This window comes from Manacus candei, unplaced genomic scaffold, assembly GCF_025592945.1.
Source record: "Manacus candei isolate 608988 ecotype Guabito, Panama unplaced genomic scaffold, ASM2559294v1 h1tg000095l, whole genome shotgun sequence".
Lineage (NCBI taxonomy): Eukaryota > Metazoa > Chordata > Aves > Passeriformes > Pipridae > Manacus > Manacus candei.
In genome coordinates this window covers 3,524,756-3,545,001 of record NW_026138143.1, presented here as the reverse complement: position 1 = coordinate 3,545,001, position 20,246 = coordinate 3,524,756, and the positions used below count along the sequence as shown (strand labels likewise).

Here is a 20,246-nt window from a genome sequence, read left to right as displayed (position 1 = left end):
TATTTTGATTTTTTTTTTAACTGTTCACAAACAGTAATTCTTGCCAGTCAAAATTTGGCATGAGGTATGAAAAAAAAAAAGATTTATTTGTGGATGTTGAAAGCATGTGTGAAGACTACTATTTAAAAAGATGACAGGCACAAATGCAGAAATTATGTCTGAACACTGTTTCCGACCACCTCTTCATGTCCTGATCCTTCTGGCATATTGTCTCAATTTCCATCTGACCCTCCTCTGGACACCTCCAGAGTACCCTATATTGCTGTGCCCCTTGTAGACTATGCTTTATGTTCATTAAGTCCTTGCTAGAACATCTGTTTTCAGTTCAGCTGTCTTCTGCTCAGGCTGTGTGCTTTCACAGAATCCTAGAATCCTCAAGGTTGGAAGAGACCTTCAAGATCAACTCAGCACAACCAGAATCACCCCTAAACCATTTCCCAAGTGCCATACCCGGATGCCTCTTGAACACTTTCACCTCCCTGGGCAACTTATTCCAATGCCTGACCACTCTTTTAGTGAAATTTTTTTTTCCTAGTATCTAGTCTGAACCTCCCTTGGTGCAACTTGAGGCTGTTTTCTCTCCTTTCACTTGGGACACAGCAGAAGAGACCGACCTCCATCTCGCTACAACCTCCCTTCAGATGGTTGTAGAGAGCAATGAGGTCCCTTGTGAGCCTTGTTTTCTCCAGGCTAAACAACCCCAGCTCCTTCAGCTGCTCCTCATCACACTTGTGCTCCAGACGCTGCCCCAGCTCCATTGCCCTTCTCTGGATATGCTCCTGCAGCTCAATGTCCTTCTTGTAGTGAGAGTTTCAAAACTGAACACAGGATTCAAGGTGCAGCCTCACCAGTGCCAAGCACAGTGGGAGAATCACTTCCCTAGTCCTGCTGGCCACACTATTTCTGGCATCAACCTGTCGGAGCGAGTCCAGAAGAGGGCCACCCAAAATGATTAGAGGAATGGAGCACCTCTGCTATGAGGAAAGGCTGAGAGAATTGAGATTGTTCAGCCTGGAAAAGAGAAGACTTTGGGTTGACCTAATTGCAGCCTTCCAATACCTGAAGGGAGCCTACAGGAGAGATGGAGAGAGGCTTTTGCAAGAGCATGTAGTGACAGGACAAGGGGGAATGGCTGCAGACTGAAAAGGAGTAGGTTTACATTAGATACCAGGAAGAAATTCTTTACTCAGAGGGTGGTCAAGCACTGGAACAGGTTGCCAGGAGGAGTTGTGGATGCCCCATCCCTGGAGGCATTCAAGGCAAGGTTGAATGGAACTGTGAGCAACCTGGTCTAGTGAAAGGTGATCCTGCCTATTGGGGGTTGGAACTAGATGATCTTTATTGTCCCTTCTGACCCAAACCATACTATGAAAGTCTATGAAATAGTTTCATTTTACAATGGATATAGCTTGTTATTGTTCCACTGAATCTTGTCATAAAAACATGGAAATAGAATTAAAAAGCAAATACCTTTTGTGTATGTAAAAATAATGTGTTGTAATTGTTCTCTTTGTTGTCAGACTTCTGAGTTGTATGGTCGTGGTGAGAAGGTGCAAGGACTAGTGGAGTTAGTCAAGTGGCTAATTTCCATTGGGGCAAAAGCTGAATCCATTGGAGTGTATCCGCTGCATGCTGTTATCAGACTGTGTATCAAAGCAAGTGAGTGACATCTGCAGCTAAAATAAACCAGTGGTGGCTTTCCTTAGAGAACTGACACTTAAAGCTTTTTTAAATTAAAAAAAAATTCACAACAACTCAGGTCAGATTATTAAGTATAATCTTGCATGTGCCAGTAAAGCACTATTTTAGAAATGTTTTAAACACTCTCTTTGATCATCTGTGCCTGATAGTGGTGGAAACCTATTATAGTTGTTCTCTTCTGTGATTTGAAGCAAAAGTGTAGTTTGATATGGGTCTTTTGTAACCAGAATATATAAACTTTGACAAAAGAACAGTGTTTCGTCCTGCCATCTCAGTGTGGAGCAGCAGTTTCTATGTCTGTGAAAGGGTCATGAGTCAACCTTAGATTTGCATCTTGCCATTTCATAGGAGAAAAAAACGCTAATCTATTTATGTGTGTTTTTCTGTCATTTCAGCAAATAACCATCTCTTCAGGTGGTTACTGACTCAGAGGCCAGACTTGAAGGATAGGATCAACCAGCAAGACAGAGATGGACATACCCTCCTGCATATTGTGGCCTCTTCCAATGAATATTCCCAGAAAAGCAGTAAGTACAATTTTTTTGTTTGTGTGCGTGTGTTGCTCTGTTTTCATATTAAACAATCAATAATGGAAGAAAGTTTCAGACCTTGGTGTTTACTGTTTCATGCGAAGGAAGAAAATGAGAAGGTATCTGAAGGTAGACTGTGTAATAACAAGTAATATTTAAACATTTCAGCAATTCCTTTTCGAAATTGTGTACCTGATGTCTGACAGTTTCCTTTGCTCTTTGGTTTGACTGATTAGGATTTTCCCACAAGTATGCTGCAGTTTTTAGAATCTTAGAAGTTACCTTTTAAAGTTTGATGTGTCCTTAAAATAGGTGAAAATTTAAGACTGAGTAGTAGTGTACATTGTCAGGGGAGGAAAACAGGATGCTTTCATTCACATTTTCTGTGGGATTTCTTTTATGTTAACCTGGCTTTTTTCCTTGTATTTTTTACTCTACTCACTAGGTGGCAACGGGAAACAAACATCAATGCCAAGATAACACCAGACTTGTGGGTCATTGCATGCAGTGACATTCTGGTGGTTTGCTTTAATAGTGTGAATGAAATGTGCACAACTTATATCTAAATAATTTCATTTTCTGGAAAGGTGTAACACATCTTTTGCAGCAGTTCCATCTGCTGCTAAATGACTTACACATTTGTAGAAGAGACTGCATATCTGTATAAATTTATTTTTTCCTTAAATTAAGGTTTATTTAATAATATTCATATAGTATTTATTATAGAGAGATTATATATGTTAATATGTATTTATTAAAGTTTATTTCTTTTTAGCTATTCATTTTGAACATTATATATCATAGAATCACTGAGGCTGAAAAAGACCTCCAAGATCTTCAAGTCCTGTGGTGGTGTGCCAGGGGTGGTGGTCTAACACTTATTTGCTCACCGTTGCTCAGTTTTCTCCTGCATGACTTGGTGATTTGGTGCTCCTGTGCTCTCCCAGCTGTTCTGAGGGCATGACTACTAGCAAATGTGCCTCTTTGAGGCAAGAGAAGTACAAGCAGCTGTAAAGCTTCCCCTGGTAGTACAGTGTGGCATACTAAGAAGTGAGCATGTAGTCTTCCAGAATATTAGATATGATCTCAAGGCTTTAAATCACCATCATATTTATTGTGCTTATGTGTAATCTGTAATACTTGTAGTGAAATGCAGTTTCTGTTGAAGACAATTATACTTTTAGTCAAAGTAGGCATCTTAGTTACAGAGTTTATTTCCAAGAAAATCGTGGTTTATGTTTCACAGGAAAGAAACTCAGTGCCTACCTGTGTATATTTATGCCTGAATGTGTGAAATATTCTGGTTTATCAAGTCACCTTCCAGTACCTCATTCTTATGACACTGGAAAAATTGAAATCTTTTAAATTAAAAATAGGCTAGAAATTGTGCCAGGAAATTAAAAATAAAAAGGAAAACAGAACAAGACCCCTGAACGATGTGAATTATTCTTCCTCTAATTTTTATTCATATGTTTTCTTAGGCCAAACAGAAGATGTGATCATGCTCCTGAATTGTGGGGTTGATCCCACTTTTCCAGATGCGCGGTCAAGATATGTCATAGATATCTTGAAAAAGAACAAAAACTTTGATGCTGTAAGACAAGTCAGCAAGCACATTGAGAAACACACTTCCTCTGAGAAACAGACAGGTACTACAGGCAGTATGTGCTTTTCCTGTTTTAAAATTATATCCTTTAGGTACAAAATTGTTTTCTTTTGATTTGGTAATAGTGGGTGGGTTTTATGTAACTTCTCCTACGAGTTGTCACCGTGATCTCCTACCAGTCAAAAGTGAATATTTTGTCCTTGCCTGAAGGTTATTGCTGTCTAACTGTTCAGATCAAACTTGGCATAAAGCAAAGTTTTTAGGTTCCATCTCAGTTTTCATGTGTGCGTTGCATGTAAGTTTATTGGAAAACTGGGTTTCATTGTGCTTGCATCTTGGGGCTCCTGGCAGACAAATTCCCACAGTTTCTTTTTCTTTGCTGCAGAGATCTCTGCTCTGGAGAAGGTTTTAGCGTGGTGGTTCTCGGTTAGGGGTTAACACCAATACCCATGTGGCAGTAATCACTTTGGTTGGTGTTTCAGGTAGCTCAACCTGTCTTTTGTGGCCAGATTTTGGGTGGGTTTTTTTTGCAATGCACAATCTGCGAGAGTTTTCCATGCTTACTGCAAATGAGAGGCTGGAGAATAAGCCCCACCTTTATAGCTAACAGTCTGAGGTTAGTCTCTTTTGCTAAAAAGATGACTAACCTTGTCTGTCTCTTTTGTCCTATGGGGTAAAGCTACTGTTTTGTTTGGTCTTTGATGTAGCTAAATTCCCCAAACCTTTTAGGAAATCCAGGCCAAGTCTTTCAGTGTTTATTTAAGGGCATTTATTGGGACATCATTTAAAATCTGCTATTGCCCATTATATAAGTATCTCTTAATCTTGTAGATATCATTTTGGTCTGATGGAATTTTTTGGTTTTGTTTTTTTCTTCTAAGAGGACAAGTTATTTTATGGCTGTATTTTGTAAATGACGCTGAGGAATCAGACAAGCTCAGGTCATCTGACTAAAACTGTATACTGAAAACATTACTGGGTTTAGTCATCCACTCTAAATTCTGAACAGTGATATAATTGTGAGGCAGCATTTTCCTGCTTTTATACAGATCAACTTTAAAACTATTACAGTTTTCAGTCTAGGGTATTATGGTAAAGAGTGTCATAGTTTTACCTCAGCTGGCAACTAAGTACCATTCAGCCGCTTGCTCACTTCGCCCTCTCTCCCATGGTGCATTGAGATAAGAACAGTTCAATAATTGAAAGAAAGTAAATTAGTAGTAGTAGTATTAAAAATGATGACAAGGAGAAAGGAATAAAACACAAGAAACACAAGTGTTGCACAGTACAATTGCTCACACCCCGCTAACCGATGCCCAGCCTGTCCCCAAGCAGTGATGGGCCCCTCATAGCCAATTCCCCCCAGTTTATGTACTGAACATGACATTATGTGGGGTATGGAGTATTCCTGTGGCAGTTCAGGTCAACTGTCCTGGCCGTGTTCCCTCCCATCTTCTTGTGCACCTGTTCAATGGCAGAGCATGGGACACTGAGAAGGCTTTGTTACAGGGTAAGCACTGCTCACAGCCAAAACATCAGTGTGTTATCAACCTTATCCTCATCCTATATCCAAAGCATGGCACTGTATCAGCTACTAAGAAGAAAAATAACACCGTCCCAGGCAAAGCCAGGACAAGAGTGTATTGGATGAAAGTATCAAATATACTTTGGGATGAGAAATCCATCACAGGACTGGCATTGGCAGTAAGTTTCAGCTGTCTGATTTTAATCTGCCACTACAGGTTTCTTAGAGCCCTGGGATGTAATGCTTTGCAGTCTTGCCCTGGAAACATGCCATCAAGGAAATGGGTTTTCAATTTCTGTAATGTTTTGCAGGGGGGAAAGAAAGTGCCATAGCTGCTACAGATTCTCTCCGGGATGTTGTGGAACAGTTTGTCCAGTTCTACAGGTTTGAAAATGGAGCACATAATAAAAATGTATTGAAGGAAGGTGCTGTTAAGCGATTTCTGAAACTACTGTCTTCTTTGGAAGGTACAATGAGTTCACATTTCTGCCTTTCACAAAACTTAATTACTGTGAAAAATGTGTTTGATGCTAACACATGCCTTTTGCCCTTTTACCCTTCCTTCTCTTCTCTGTTTCTGCAGCTGTTATTACTGGAATGATGTGCTTTTAATTATATTTACAGTTGGTTTTTTGCACTTAGAATCACTGGAATGTGCACAAAAATTCAGCATGGTGCATCGAAATGTTCAAACTTACTTGGTTGACAGCATAAGGATGGAAAGATGCATTTTGTTGTTCTTTGCTTTGAATTTAATGAATTAATTATTCTGAAACTAGTTTACAGTGAAATGGATGTCATAAGACTTTGAGTGAGTTGTGTTGGTTTGACTGTCTTGCAGAAATCCCTGAAGAAATCCCATGCAACATCTCCCATGCCTGTGCTAACAGCTTCATAAAACAGTTGCTGGAGAAGCAAATGTGGCATAAAGTTTTGCTGCTACTAACAGGGAAAGCCAATGGGGAAAAGCCAGCCGGTGGAGGACTCTTCAAAAACTGCAGTCTTCCAGATGTTGACATCGGCAACATTATCCAACAGTGTGAAAGATCAGATACGAAAGTGCACCTCATAAGATGCTTGCTTGAACTGGGAGGTGAAAACCAGTGCAATATTAATGTACTATAAAAGATCTAGTATGTTATTTGACATGTTGGGAGCAACATTAGGTCTCAGAAATACCAACATGTGGTTTTTTTCGTGACTCTGCATAAGTGCGGCAGTACTTTGGAGTGCTGTGCATTGGCTACATCTGCCGTATGGGAAGCTAGTAAGGCTGCATGGGTAGAAGATGTTAGTCAAATGAAATTGGTTTGTTAGGGTCGGTAAAAGGTCAAAGATTATTGTTGCTCCTTTGCTTGTAGTTTCTTTTGATTTCTTGATTTCTCTGTCTTCAGCCACAATATTGTCCTGGTAGAAACTGTTAGCTACAGTCTCTGATTCAGTCTGCTGTTGCAAGTAACTGACTACTTCATTGGTTTCAAAGGCATGACCACATGTCTTTCTTTTTTTAACTAGTGTAGACATCATCATTCTTCTTGTTTTGCATGAGGTTATTCCTAGGATTACTCTGTCATTTTTCACTGAATCTTATAGCTTGATGCTAACTTTAAGTTATGGACACATAGTCCTGATGAAGCCTTGTGAATGCCAGAGGTGCAAGGATGCTTCTTATTTCAAGCCAGTCAGTCACTGACTGAAGAAGATATGTTCTGGCCTTTATGTCTTCCTATCACAACAGGAGAACTGGTTGCTCAGCTTAATGGGAAGAGGAGATTATGAAGATTTTTCTTTGTCAAAAAATGTTTAACAGATACATGTTAAAAACTAACAGAAAACCCCAAACTGTCACCTGCTTGGCAATCAGCATATGCATGCCTTCATCTGTTCAGAACTTTCTGTAATTAGCAGATCTGGCATATCAGATTTAACCCCTGATATTTTCCTGTCCTTCACTCCAGCTTTGCCAGATGGGATTGCAACCAACTCTGAAATTCCACTGCAAATATGCCTCAAAAAGAACTATTTTGAACTGGTGTATTTGCTGCTGACCAAAGGTGCAGATCCTCAGAATCTCTCTGTTACACAAGGAGATACTCCTTTGCATGCTGCAGTTTCCATCTGTTTCAATAATAGAGGTAAGGCTTTTGCTGTTGTAAACATCCCCATTTCTTACCTGTCCAGCCCACTGCTGCTGTTTACTGATGTGCTAGCAGAGGCAGGAGATCAGGATGTCTGACTGTCTCACTCAGCCCCCAAAGTTTGCAGGCCAGAGGATACACACCAGAGGATGTATTCTACTCTCTGGTTCCAGTGTCTGGGACTATGAGGAGAGGTAATGGCAGCTCAGGTGACATGGTGGAATCAAACAACTGCAATGTCTCTGTCAGTTACTATTTTGTGAATATACTTGTGTTTAATCAAGAAAGGAAGGCTCCTCTTTGAAACCCTGTAAAATGTGGACTAGGTGGGAATGAAGTAAACTGGAAGTATCTAGGAAGAAACAAAGGTTTTTGTTCAGTCATAAATCAGCAAAGTGTTGTTTAGGGGAGAACTGACTGAAAGGACTCTAGGGCTTACATAAAAATACAAGAAAGTAAGATAAACTGTCAGATTAAGCCCCGAAGTCAGGTTTGATTTTAAATTAAGAAAAAAATGCATTTTTTGAGGTGGAGAATGAAAATAATTAAAAATACTGAATTTATTAATTTTTAAACACATTTCAGTGAATGGGTTTAGAGAGATTAAAAGCATAGCTACTGCCAGTTGTAAATTTTAAATCAAAAGATTAAGAAGTCCAGTGAGAATATCTTAAGTATTTTTCACTGTGTAAAGTTTTTAAGGTGGGATTTCTTTACAGTGATTTTCATTGTCACTATTTTACAGCTAGAAAAGAAATGTTTCACATAAATTGTCTCGTTTAAATCACATATATTATTTGGATGAAATCCAGAAAGCTGTAGAATAGATATATATGTATATATATTTTCCCCCCCCCAGGGAGGTGACTAACCTCATTTTGTAGGAAGTTGCTTTAGGGACCTCAAATATCAGGAAATAATTGGGATTTCCTGCGGGTTATTTTAGTGAAACAAAGTTATCCTCAGCAGGTTACTTCTGGGTGCCATGTTAAAGTGAACCAAATGACCCCAGAGCAGTACCTAGAGCTGCTGCTGCTTGTCCAGATGACCAGTCGCTGGCATTCCTTCTGTAGCAGTCAGGGCTCATGTTGGAAAATGAACAAATCTGTCTGTACCCAGAGGTTAAAAAGGAGTGTAATTGACTAATGCAATGGGAAGAAGTTACAGCACTAGGGATTTCTAAAGCTTTGCTGCCATTGTGTTGTTTTCCCTGAACCTTAGGAGAGCTCAGTTTTGAGCCATTTCAAATAACCATGTTTTACAAACATGATTTTATTTTTCTTTTGACAGTAAATAGATTTTAATTCACTAGCTGCAGGAAAAAAAAATATTGTTGACATACAATGCATCCTTGTAAAGCAAGTGATTTCTTTTTGTATTTGTTTTCCTGCTTTCAGATGGCACTGGTTTAAACATCCTGAACTATCTACTTGATCTCTTTGCTTCAAGACCTTCTGACTTTCCATATCTTAATCCAAACATACAAGATGAGAATGGAAATACAGTGATGCATATTGTTTTTCAGAGAGGATTTTCAAAGCAGACTAAGAGAATAACAGAGTCATTGGCAAAATTCGACATTAATTTTAATATAAAAAACAAATCTGGAAGAGATGTGAGGCATAGAATTAAAAAAACTGACCCACTGCTACTTGCCTGGAATAATGCTGCACTGGAGAAAAAGAAGCACCGGCAAGATAGAGCAGGACAATTGGGTAAAACATCTAAGCCCGTTCCAGCCTCTGAGACTTCACAGTCAAAGAGCACAAGGCATTCTTCATCCGGGTCCTCATTAAAAACACCATCTGGCAATGTAATGCCTAATGATTTAAAACCCCCGTGTTCTATAAAAACAAGAAAAGGTCAGTTGGCAAAGCAGAAAACAGAAGGAATAAATAGCCCTTTAACACTGCAGGAAAGTCTAGTGCAGGCAATCACAACTTTAATTCAGCAACTGAAAGTGGGCGACACGCTGAGAAAGGATCATCCCCTAGTACAAAAACCACCTGCAACTCAGACTAGTTTGGAGGAGGGAAGAAGTTCCTTGCAGTCTTATGGAAGCATAGCTTATCCTGAAGGAAAAAGGCATGATTGGGAGAAAAAGAACGGAGCAGGGGAATTTAACATGGCCCTGCCTAATGGAGAGAAGGAAGAAAAGGAGGAGAGTCTGGATATTGAGGCACATGAGCAGGAGTTTGATAACATGACCTGGGAAATAGAGTGCACTCCTGAAATGCTGAAGACTTTGAGCAGCAAAGCTGTGCCTCATGATCTGAAAACTAAAACTATAAGGACAATTAAGCAGCTTGGCAATGGGGAATGGACTAGGGGCCTTCAGAAGCCACTGAAACACCTGAAAGCTAATATCCGGTTGTATGAAGCCAAATTGGACAAAGGTGCAAGAATGCTTTGGGAACTTGCGATTGACTTTTCTCCTCGTTGCAGCGAGAGTCCAGAAAAGATCATGGAGACAGAACAGACAAAAAGTCTTCCAGAAAAATCAGGTAGAGTTTACACAGAAATAATTAGAATTTGGGCCATTGTTCTTGACCATGGCAAGCTGGACCGTGCCTTAGAAAATATATGTATTTCCTACAATCGTGGTTTATCCTGCATCTTGAGAAAAAAGCTGAAGTGTATAAATGAAGGACATCAGAACCACAGTGTGACAACAGAGAAGCGTGTTCCACGTTGTTATGTTGAAGACACAGCGGCAGAAAAATCAAAAGAGTATACCATGCCTGAGTATTTCCCTCCAGCCAGTGCAGCCGAATTGGAGTACAATATAATAAAATTTCACAGTTTCAGTACTAACATGGCACTTAACATTATAAATGATGTGCAGACTTCTGTTGAATACCCTTTCCGAGTTGGGGAGTTGGAGTATGCAGTAATTGATCTCAATCCAAAGCCCATGGAACCAATCATTTTAATTGGGCGAAGTGGGACAGGGAAGACGACTTGCTGCTTGTATAGGCTTTGGAAGAAATTCTATTCATACTGGGAAAAATCCACCTTGGCAAATGGACCTCTGCTGGAGAGGCAGACATGGCAGCAAAGACAGTGCAGTGAGTTTGAAAAAGCCAGTTTAGGGAAGGAAGAGGGTGAAATAAAACAAGACAATGATGATTCGAGTGAGGAACAGGTGAAGGACGAGCAAGACCAGGACAGTGAAAATGAAAAGGTTCCCTCAGGCACAGCTGGTACAGAAATGAATTCATGTGATGACCATGAAGAAGACCAAATGTGTAGCACAGAAGCATCAAACAGGCTGGAGCACCTGCACCAGATCTTTGTAACAAAAAATCCTGTCTTATGCCAAGAAGTTCAGAAGAATTTCATTGAACTTAGCAAGTCTTCCAAGGTAACCAGTCACTTCAAGCCTCTGGAGCCAAATATTCACAAACTACAAGACATTAAAGATGAGAATTTTCCACTGTTTGTCACCTCCAAGCAGTTGTTGTTGTTACTGGATGCATCCATGCCCGACCCATTTTTTCCAAGAAATGAAGATGGAAGTCTTAAAAGAATCATTGTTGGTTGGAGTCCTCAGGAAGACTCGGTCATACCAAATTGGCAGGACGAGGATGAAGAAGGTAACCTTGAAGCAGAACATGGTGATGATGGAGGAGCTGCAGATGCGTACTCTAGGGAAAGCGATCATTGGACTTTTGTGACTTATGATGTATTTGCAAAGGAAATATGGCCAAAAATGATAAAAGGTAAAAGCTTGTACAATCCAGCATTGGTTTGGAAAGAAATAAAATCTTTTCTGAAAGGCTCTTTTGAGGCACTGAGTTGCTTTGGAGGCAAGCTTACTGAGGAGAAGTACAAAAAGCTAGGCCGAAAGAGATCACCAAACTTCACGGAAGACAGGAGTGAAATCTATCATCTCTTTTGTCTTTATCAGCAGATATTATCACAGGGAGGTTACTTTGATGAAGAAGATTTGCTATATAATTTATCTCAACGACTTTCAAAGCTCAGGGAACTGCCATGGTCCATCCATGAGTTTTATGGTGATGAGATACAGGATTTCACGCAAGCCGAGCTAGCACTGTTAATGAAATGCATCAATGACCCTAATGCCATGTTTCTAACTGGTGACACTGCCCAGAGCATAATGAAAGGAGTTGCTTTTCGTTTTAGTGACCTGAGGTCACTGTTTCATTACGCAAGCAAGAGCTCCGCGAACAAGAAGCAGCGTGTTAGAAAACCGAAAAGGATATATCAGTTGTACCAGAACTACAGGTCCCATTCAGGTAGAGTAACAAATTTATTTATGAGCTGAGCCTGTGCTCTTCATATGTCACTAATGATTGAAGTTTTCTACCGGCCAATTCAAAGCATCTCTGTGTGGCCTGTTTTTTTAGCAGATCAGATAGGCAGCTTTTTCTGATATGTCAGCTCTGTATTGTGACGTCTCCACTGGGGAACCAAGAATGAATGTTTTTAAAAGTGTCTTTTTTTTAGACACCCATGCTTACTGCATGTTTTGGCTCTACTTGTTTGAAGGAAAATTTAACAAATGTTCATACATCTATTGTCCCATCCCCAAAGCACTAGACTTTGCAGCATTGGTGTGCTGCTCTGCTTTTCTTATGTGTTTCTCAGTTATGGCCTTCATTTTTTGGGAATTCTACCAAGCCTTTGTAGCATGCTTTCTGATCTTTACAGGCCCAAAAATGAGATCCACTCAAAATGGCAGAAACATAAAGTGGACCTTACAGCTTCTGTCTTTTCTGACTAATGTTTTTGTCATGATATGTCTTGATTTCAAAGTTCTTTTAAAAATTGATTTAAATTTGTGTTTATGAGAGAGTTTGAAACAGGCTGAACCTTAAAATCTGAATTCTGCTTTTTGAAGGTATTCTCCGTTTAGCATCCGGAGTGGTTGATTTGCTCCAGCATTATTTTCCAGAATCTTTTGATCGGCTTCCTCAGGATCGTGGTCTCTTTGATGGACCAAAACCTACGGTCTTGGAGTCCTGCAGCGTTAGTGACCTAGCAATTCTGCTGAGGGGCAACAAAAGGAAAACACAACCGATTGAATTTGGAGCACATCAGGTGTGCTTTTCTTAGGCTTTTTGCAGATTCTTCCACCTCTGTTTCTAAATAATAATTCTGTATGGACTGCCCACAACTTTCTTTTTTAAGCCTTTGTCTCACTGATAAATTATGCTTTTTAAACTTAGAAACCTTTATTGTGTTGGTTTCTGTTTCTTCTTATATGTCTGGCTCTTTCTTTTCTTTTTTTTTGTCATCAGGTATTGTCTATCCTGTTCCTTTATAGCTCCAAATTTTCTTACACCAGATCTAAAACTGTCTGCACATGCCACACATTTGTCAATCTCTAATGGCAGTTTTGTGACCTCTTTTGTGGCGTGTGCTGAAATGTCTGTGTTAAATGTTGTCTGGTTTTGAGAAGGCTCTTGCATTATTGTGACATGTTTGCCTGATTTTGTTGTAAAACTGTTACCTTTTTTTTTTTGCTTCCTAATATGTTTTTTTTTCCTGTATTTTGTGGCAGGTGGTATTAGTGGCAAATGAAACTGCGAAGGAGAAGATACCTGAGGAACTTAGTTTGGCACTTGTACTGACAATTTATGAAGCAAAGGGCTTGGAATTTGATGATGTACTCCTTTACAACTTTTTCACAGATTCAGAGGTATTTAATTCTTACTCCTTTTTCTTCAAATTTTTCAAAAGTCACTTTTACATGTGGTCTAATTAGCATTTCAGCTGGGGAAGGATTCCCTGTTTTCTCTGAAGATGTGTGGTTTCATCACAGTAGAAAACAGAGGTTTATGAATTGAGATCTCCTTCCCTTAGTCCTGCATTTTCCTTCAGGTTGACTGTTAAAATATAAGGGAGAGCCTTGGGATACACACAACATTGCACATGTGCACACACACACACACACTTCTGCTGCGTACCAAGACTACTCCTCTAGCTTACATCCTGTCTCTGCTGACTGCTCCCAGTTCAGGTCAGAGCAGTTGGTGAAGGACACTCCATCACTTTCCCATATTCTTTACTGGAGTTCCAAGTCCCAAAAAAGCACTTTATACACCCCTGCTTTCTGTCACCATAAAATTCTAAACCAATTGTTTAGAATCAAATAGTGTGTGTATGTATTTGGAGGGGTGGGGAGGAGCATGCTTTGTATCCTTCCACAGCTTAGGTCCAAAAAACTCATTGTGGTCTAGCTCAGGAGTTGTCAGGATACTTGAAAAGGTCTCAGAGCCTAGGGTGGATGTCATTGCCCATAGAATGGCCTCAGATACAGAATTCCTTTCATGGAGATGTTGTGCTTTGTGTTCTTTTGCCCCATTTGTTGTTCTCTGTGGAGCTCAAAGCCTGTCTCTCTAGGGTTTCTTGTAACTCCAGACCTGTCAGGGGAGCAGTCCATGAGGCTCCTTGCAATGGGCTGTCAACTACAGCAGCCTCGCTGTTGTTGCTGGAGCATTGCAGAACCCTCCTGCCCTGCCCCTAGGCAGCCAAGTAAGCAACATTACTGAATGTGCCTGCAGACACTTGAGAGCACCTGTGACTGAGTTACTCTACGATTAAACATTCAGTGTGAACAACTGTGTTGCAGATGCCCTCTGCCTCTAGCCCTCAAAACAGTGTCTCAGATGTGGTTTTCAACAGATGAAAACCGCAAGAAAACTGAGGGCAGTTTACTGGTGGCTCTTCATAGAGTTTAGTGAATGTTATATGATGCTTCTCATAGGGAGGAGCTTGCGGTAAATGACCTTTACTCTGGCTTACTGAAGTTTGGGGGCAGTACAATACTGGCTGTCGTGGTAGATTTCTCAAAGTTGATTTGGTTTTGGTGATGCAAGTCATATTCAGAAAAACAGCAAGCCATTTATGAGAATGTAGCAGAATCAGTTTAACAGAGTTGAGTTGTATAGGGCATTTTAGCTTAGACTAATAATGTGTGTCAGACCTAGAGAACGGTTTTCATACAGTTCTTCCATGTTCCGGTGAGTCATGAGTAATTGAGTTGATTTGAGCAACTAAACAAGCAGGCAGGAAAGCAGCTCACCCTGAGGTTTTCTAATTTAAGAAAGTTGAATCTGTGAACTGTTGTAAACACAACAATGTGGCTGTGTGCATTTTGTAACGTATTGAGTTTTCTTTTTATTTGTCTTGAAAATGAGATTTAAGAACAGTCTTGTTTCAGGAAGCAGATTTGAATGAAGAATCTAGAAGGTAAAAAAGCCAAATCCCCAAAACCTAGCAAGCTGTTGACCAAACCGATACCATTAGCTGGTTGTCATGTTGCAATCTATGACAGGCTTAGAAATGTTTTGATAGATGATTTATTGCAACCTTAACTTCAAAATGCATCATCATGGTTTACCCAAGCACTGTTGATGACTCACGTGCCAAAGCTGATGTCCTGAATTTCCCTCTTGTTAATCTACTGCCTTTTCCTGCCAAGATGAATGATCTGGTCCCTGTTTAGAGAACTGACTTATTGGTGCACCAGAAAAAGGACAGCACCAACTTGCCTCTATTTGTCTGGATCCTTCTTGCTCCAGGTGGAGCAAGGTCTCCTTGGTGCTAAGTGATGAGGAGCGGTGAGTTGTGGGCCAGCTGGTCTGCAACTCACTGAGCTTGTCAGTCTTGTAGAGTCAAGGAGACCTAGTTGCTGCCCATCCTAACCTGCAGGCCAAGATGTCTCCAACACGTCTTAGCACATTTTAGCATGACAGTTGGCAACTTGTACGTGTTATTCCGCCACCATTTACCTTTCACCCTGCTCCAAGCTGGCATTGATCTGCCTGGCCCAGAAATCAGCACACCCCCCCTCAGTGACTTTGCCTTTTGTGATATTGGGTTTTGTAGGAAAATCCTCATCCCTAGGACTAAAACTTGAGCCTCATCCAAGGGGAGGGTACCTGATCTTTTCTACAGATGGGCCATCCATTGTAGGGGAAAATGTATAGTCCACCCAAGGAGGTTTTAATGTTTAATTTCAAATTTTACTTATTTGATATATTGAATATTGCATATGATTTGGATTTATAAGTGATACAGCAGTATCCTGAAATCCCAAGGCAGGCATAGTGTAACAATGGCAATGTACATCAGAATCACAATAAAAACGTGATTCCACTTAGCAGTCCCTACATACATACATACATACATACATATATGTATTCCCATTAGCTTTGCCATCATGATGCTGGCTATCCCCAGTCCCTGGGAAGTAATACATAGCTTGAAGCCAGCTCAAGCCAGTTGCACTCTTCCAGGTTTGTTTTGTTTGTTGCTCAATTTTCACACACTCTGTTGGGCTGAGGCATGTCTTCACTTTTATCTTGGCAACTCAGGAAGATGTTACTCTCTACTAGCTATTTTAGGGGAAGTTGTGTATATGCCTTGATGATCACCTGGTACAGACAAGTATCTCAAACAAAGATTGTGTTGAGATGAAGTTTGGCTTTCTTGATGAAAGTTGATTATTCTTTACATTCTTCCATGAGAAAATTTTTTCCCCACTCATCTCCTCTGAGCTGCCTTCAGTTGTAGAGATGGATTGGTCACAACATACAACCTTATCTTTTGCAATGTAGGCAGTAGTGGGCACTGTATACAAGTAAACCTCATTCTCTTGATATTTTAGGCTAGCAAAGAGTGGAAGATAATATCTTCTTATAGTCCTGATTCGGATGTGCAAATGGGAAGCAACTTGCTAAACGAAATACCATTAGAGGATGCTGCCGGTGTGCAGAAAAAATCTCCTTTTAATGTAGAAATGTACAAGGTGAGTTTTTTGTAACACTGGGAATAGGAAGGACAAGTTAAATTCTTACATCTTAGAAACAGACAAATTTCTTAAATACTTTCATGTTTATCGAGGTTGCCGTGCCTTTTTGGTAGTTGTTCATATTTGTATAATATAATACTGATTTTAAAAGCTAGTTTGATAACAGCAGAAAACCTGTGCCATAGACTTTTAGGTATATTTAAAGAGCAACTGTGGTTAAAGCAAATAGCAAATCAGCTTGTCAATATTTATTATTTCTGTAGTCTGTTTTCCGATTGGTGTCACTACTTGGAAATTAAGGAAACTTCTTAGAATCTAGTGGGTCAGATATTTTCAGGATTGTATGGTGCAGCTGCTAGATTTATGGCAGTAGTTGCTTGCAAGTTAGCTGCACAATGGCTTATGTAATTGTAAAATCCAATATTTAGTATTTAGACTTGCTTATTCAAAGACACTTTCTTATTTATTACGCATTCTGTATAAATTATCTGTTTTTTGATAACTGCAAAGTCTGTTTCATTCTAACAATTTAGCTCATCTGGCATTTCATTTATTTTATTTTATTTTTTGTTCTGGTTCAGATGCTGAATGGAGAACTCAAGCAATTGTATACTGCCATTACAAGAGCCAGGGTAAATCTGTGGATCTTCGATGAAGACTGTGATAAACGGGCTCCAGCTTTTAAGTATTTCATCAAAAGAAACTTTGTTGAGGTTGTCAAAACAGATGAAAATGAAGGTAAAGTTATCCTAAAAGTTTCTTAAAAGACTGTCAAACAGGACAGCCTACTTATGCTTTCTTGCTTTTAGGCCGTATAGTAAAGAAGGTTAAATTCCTTGGTCCTTCTAACAGTATGCACTGATAACTGCCCTTGCAAATTTCCACTTATTTCAGTGGGTCTTAATTCTTTTGTCTCTAAAATCGGTTGCATATGTTAAAGCATAACTCATTGCTAATTCATTAGTATAAGTTTCATTGGTGTCACAGGAGAAAAGTCAGATCACTCAGACAGATCTGATCTTGTAGTTAGTTTATTGAGTTCTCACTAGTAAATTCAGATATAAAATATTCATTAAGTACAGATGAATTGGTGGTCAGTACTCTGTTTTTTACTACGTTTAAAGTTAGCATGGGATACAACAATTATCACATAAGCTTGCTATACATATCTTTAATGTTACACACATGCAAAAATGTCATTTACCAACCCATTGGTGTCTGGTGTTGGGTAAGGGATCTCTCAGCCTGAATGGGTAGCCGTGAGAGGCTTTCCTATTCAAAGGCAGATTGCTGCCACTCAACCAGCTGCTATGGAGGGAGAACTCAATGGACTGGAATGGCTGCAGATATGTATAGCTTTGAGCTGTTTCAGTGTTTAATTTGTAGTCACATTTTCTGCTCTGTTAATGCAGTTTCAGCCCCTTGCCAGCCCAGTCTCCAGGCAAACTATGTTTTTTGTTTTGATGCTGTGTTCTCACTGATAGCCTCACACCTGCACGGTAACAAAAGCTGTTACAGAAAAACCATCCCAGCTAAAAGAGATTTATCAATTAAAATAATTTGTTTTCTATAAAGAGAGTGGGTTTACTCAAAATTTGTCAAAAAAACAAGCATAATTTTTAATGGTCTTTCAAAACCAAACCCAACTTGTTGATTTTCAGTGCTGATTGAGAGACATAAAACACATTTAACTCATAATTACTGTTACTGGTGTGAGCACAAATCATAGAGCTGGGAACATTATAAGATGTTAATGCTTAGTTTTGGTACATGATACATGGTTTCGGTGGTTTATCCATTTTAACATAAAATAATTACTCTTTGCCTTTCTAGACTTAGATGACAGCATGTTTACTAAAACTTCAACTCCAGAAGAATGGATTGCACAGGGAGACTACTATGCTAAACACCAGTTCTGGGAGGTAGGAACACATGTTTATCTGAAATAAGGATTCTTGTTTATTCTGAAACCTTTTTTTTTATTTGTATCTATAAAATCATCTGTAAACCTTCAGTTGCTGTGTAGCAGTTTGTCTTAGTTTGAGATTTGTGTAGGTCTCTACAGACTACTTGTCAATGACTTACAAGAAGTAAGCAGGGAGGACAAGCCTATTGTTTGTAATCTTAAATTTACTACTCGAAAGTTTGCAGTCCAATGAGGGGAAAACATTTTAATATACACAAATGAAAGACAATTGGAAAAAAACAATTATTAGCAACGACTGGAATTGATTAAAATCTGTGAATCTAAACCATATTCTTGATGTTATCATTCCACATAGTGTAGGAGAAGGAAAGGATTTCTTGGAAGTATATTAATTTGGGCAGTAAAATGACAGGTTCATTCCCTTCCTTCTTAAAGAACATGGAGATTTGACAGGTTTTTTTTCCTAAATTGGTAGTTAATACAAATCCAGATATGGGATGACAGTTAATTGGATGGAAGCAAAGCACAGCTAGGACGACACCACCAATTAATTATTCTACAAGGAGATAAGGGATATCTATAGATCAACTACCCTTGTCCTTATGGGTGATTTTAACTTCCCAGATATCAACTGGGAATATCATACAGTGGACACTAACAGGTCCAGGAAATTTCTGGAGCATGTTGAAGAAGATAACCCTTGGGTGCAAGGTACTAAGGGAGCCAACTAGGAAGGGTGCCCTCCTACATTTACTGTTTGTAAGCAGAGAGGGACTTATGAGTAATGTGGTGATTTGTGTCTCTCGTGGTCACAGTGGCCACAAAGTAACTGAGTTTCAAATTTTTGGCTATAGAAGAAAGCCGGCCAACAAATATTTGACCATGGATATGGGAGTAGCAGACTTTGGGCTGCTGAAGGATCTAATTAGTAAAATTTCCTGGGAATTTGCTTTTTAAAATCTTGGGGTCTGTGAATGCTAGGTGCTTCTTAAGAGCCATCTCTTAAGAGTGCAGGAGCAAGTGATTCCAAAGCATCAGAAGTCAAGCAAGTGGGGCAGAGTCTGGCTTGGCTGAACAGGAATCTTCTTCTAAAACTTACGCAGAAAGGGAAAGTGTATGGACATTGGAAGCAAAGGGAGGTGACATGGGAGGATAACAGAGATGCTGTCACTGTAGGGAGAAAATTTGTATGGCCAAAGCTTGATTAGAGTTCAAGCTGTCCAGCACCTTTTATGATAAGGTCACCCATCTAATTGACCAAGAGAAGCTAGTAGTTGTGATATATTTTGGTTTCAGCAAAGATTTAGTACCGTCTCTCACAGTGTCCTTCTTGATGAAATGTCCAGCTCACAGCTAGACAAGTCCATAATACATTAGGTGGGAAATTGACTGACAAGTCAGGCTCAAAGAATTACAGTAAATGGGGTTATATCAAGCTGGTGATCAGTCACTAGTTGGATTCCCCAAGGCTCAATTTAAGGGCCAGTGCTCTTTAATGTTTTTATAAATGATTTGGACACAGGAATTAAATGTACATTAAGTAAGTTTGCCAGAGATACTAAACTAGGAGGATACTAAATTGAGAGGAGCTGTTGACTCCCTTGATAGAGAGGCCCTGCAGAGAGACCTCAGTAAGTTAGTGCACTGGGCACTCACCAACTGTATCAAGTTTAAGAAGGGCAAGTGCCTGATTCTGCCCTAGTTGTGTGTATAGGCTGGGGAATTAGAGGCTGGAGAGAAGTGCTACAGAAAAGTACCTGGGGGTCCTGGTCAATGGAAAGTAGAATATGAGTTAGCAGTGCCCTGGCAGCCAGGAGGGCCAACTGTGTCCTGGGGGGGGCATCAGGCAAAGCATTGCCAGCCAGTCCAGAGAGGGAATTTTGGATGCTTTCTTTGATCATGGCAAAAAGAAAGTTTCTGTGTTTTGCTGGTAGCTAGAAAGAAAAATAGATAATTATAACAAGGCAAAAAATCAAAGCAATCAGCTGCCACTGTACAGACAGTTGTTATCTCCCCTTGAAAGTAAAAGGCAAT

The 20,246-nt window shown here is 39.7% G+C and overlaps 1 protein-coding gene across 4 annotated transcripts in view; it reads left to right on the top strand.

The window, feature by feature from the left end:
* Positions 1–20,246, top strand: part of TRANK1 (tetratricopeptide repeat and ankyrin repeat containing 1) — a 51,187-nt gene that overhangs the window by 18,575 nt on the left and 12,366 nt on the right. For all 4 annotated transcript variants that reach the window (XM_051768556.1, XM_051768555.1, XM_051768558.1 and 1 more), the window contains 12 exons: positions 1,521–1,659; positions 2,097–2,228; positions 3,713–3,880; positions 5,674–5,829; positions 6,204–6,455; positions 7,321–7,497; positions 8,898–11,762; positions 12,368–12,567; positions 13,031–13,168; positions 16,142–16,282; positions 16,867–17,023; positions 18,119–18,207. In XM_051768556.1, the coding sequence (XP_051624516.1) occupies positions 1,521–1,659; positions 2,097–2,228; positions 3,713–3,880; positions 5,674–5,829; positions 6,204–6,455; positions 7,321–7,497; positions 8,898–11,762; positions 12,368–12,567; positions 13,031–13,168; positions 16,142–16,282; positions 16,867–17,023; positions 18,119–18,207 (4,614 nt within the window). The remainder of the gene's footprint in view (positions 1–1,520; positions 1,660–2,096; positions 2,229–3,712; positions 3,881–5,673; positions 5,830–6,203; positions 6,456–7,320; positions 7,498–8,897; positions 11,763–12,367; positions 12,568–13,030; positions 13,169–16,141; positions 16,283–16,866; positions 17,024–18,118; positions 18,208–20,246) is intronic.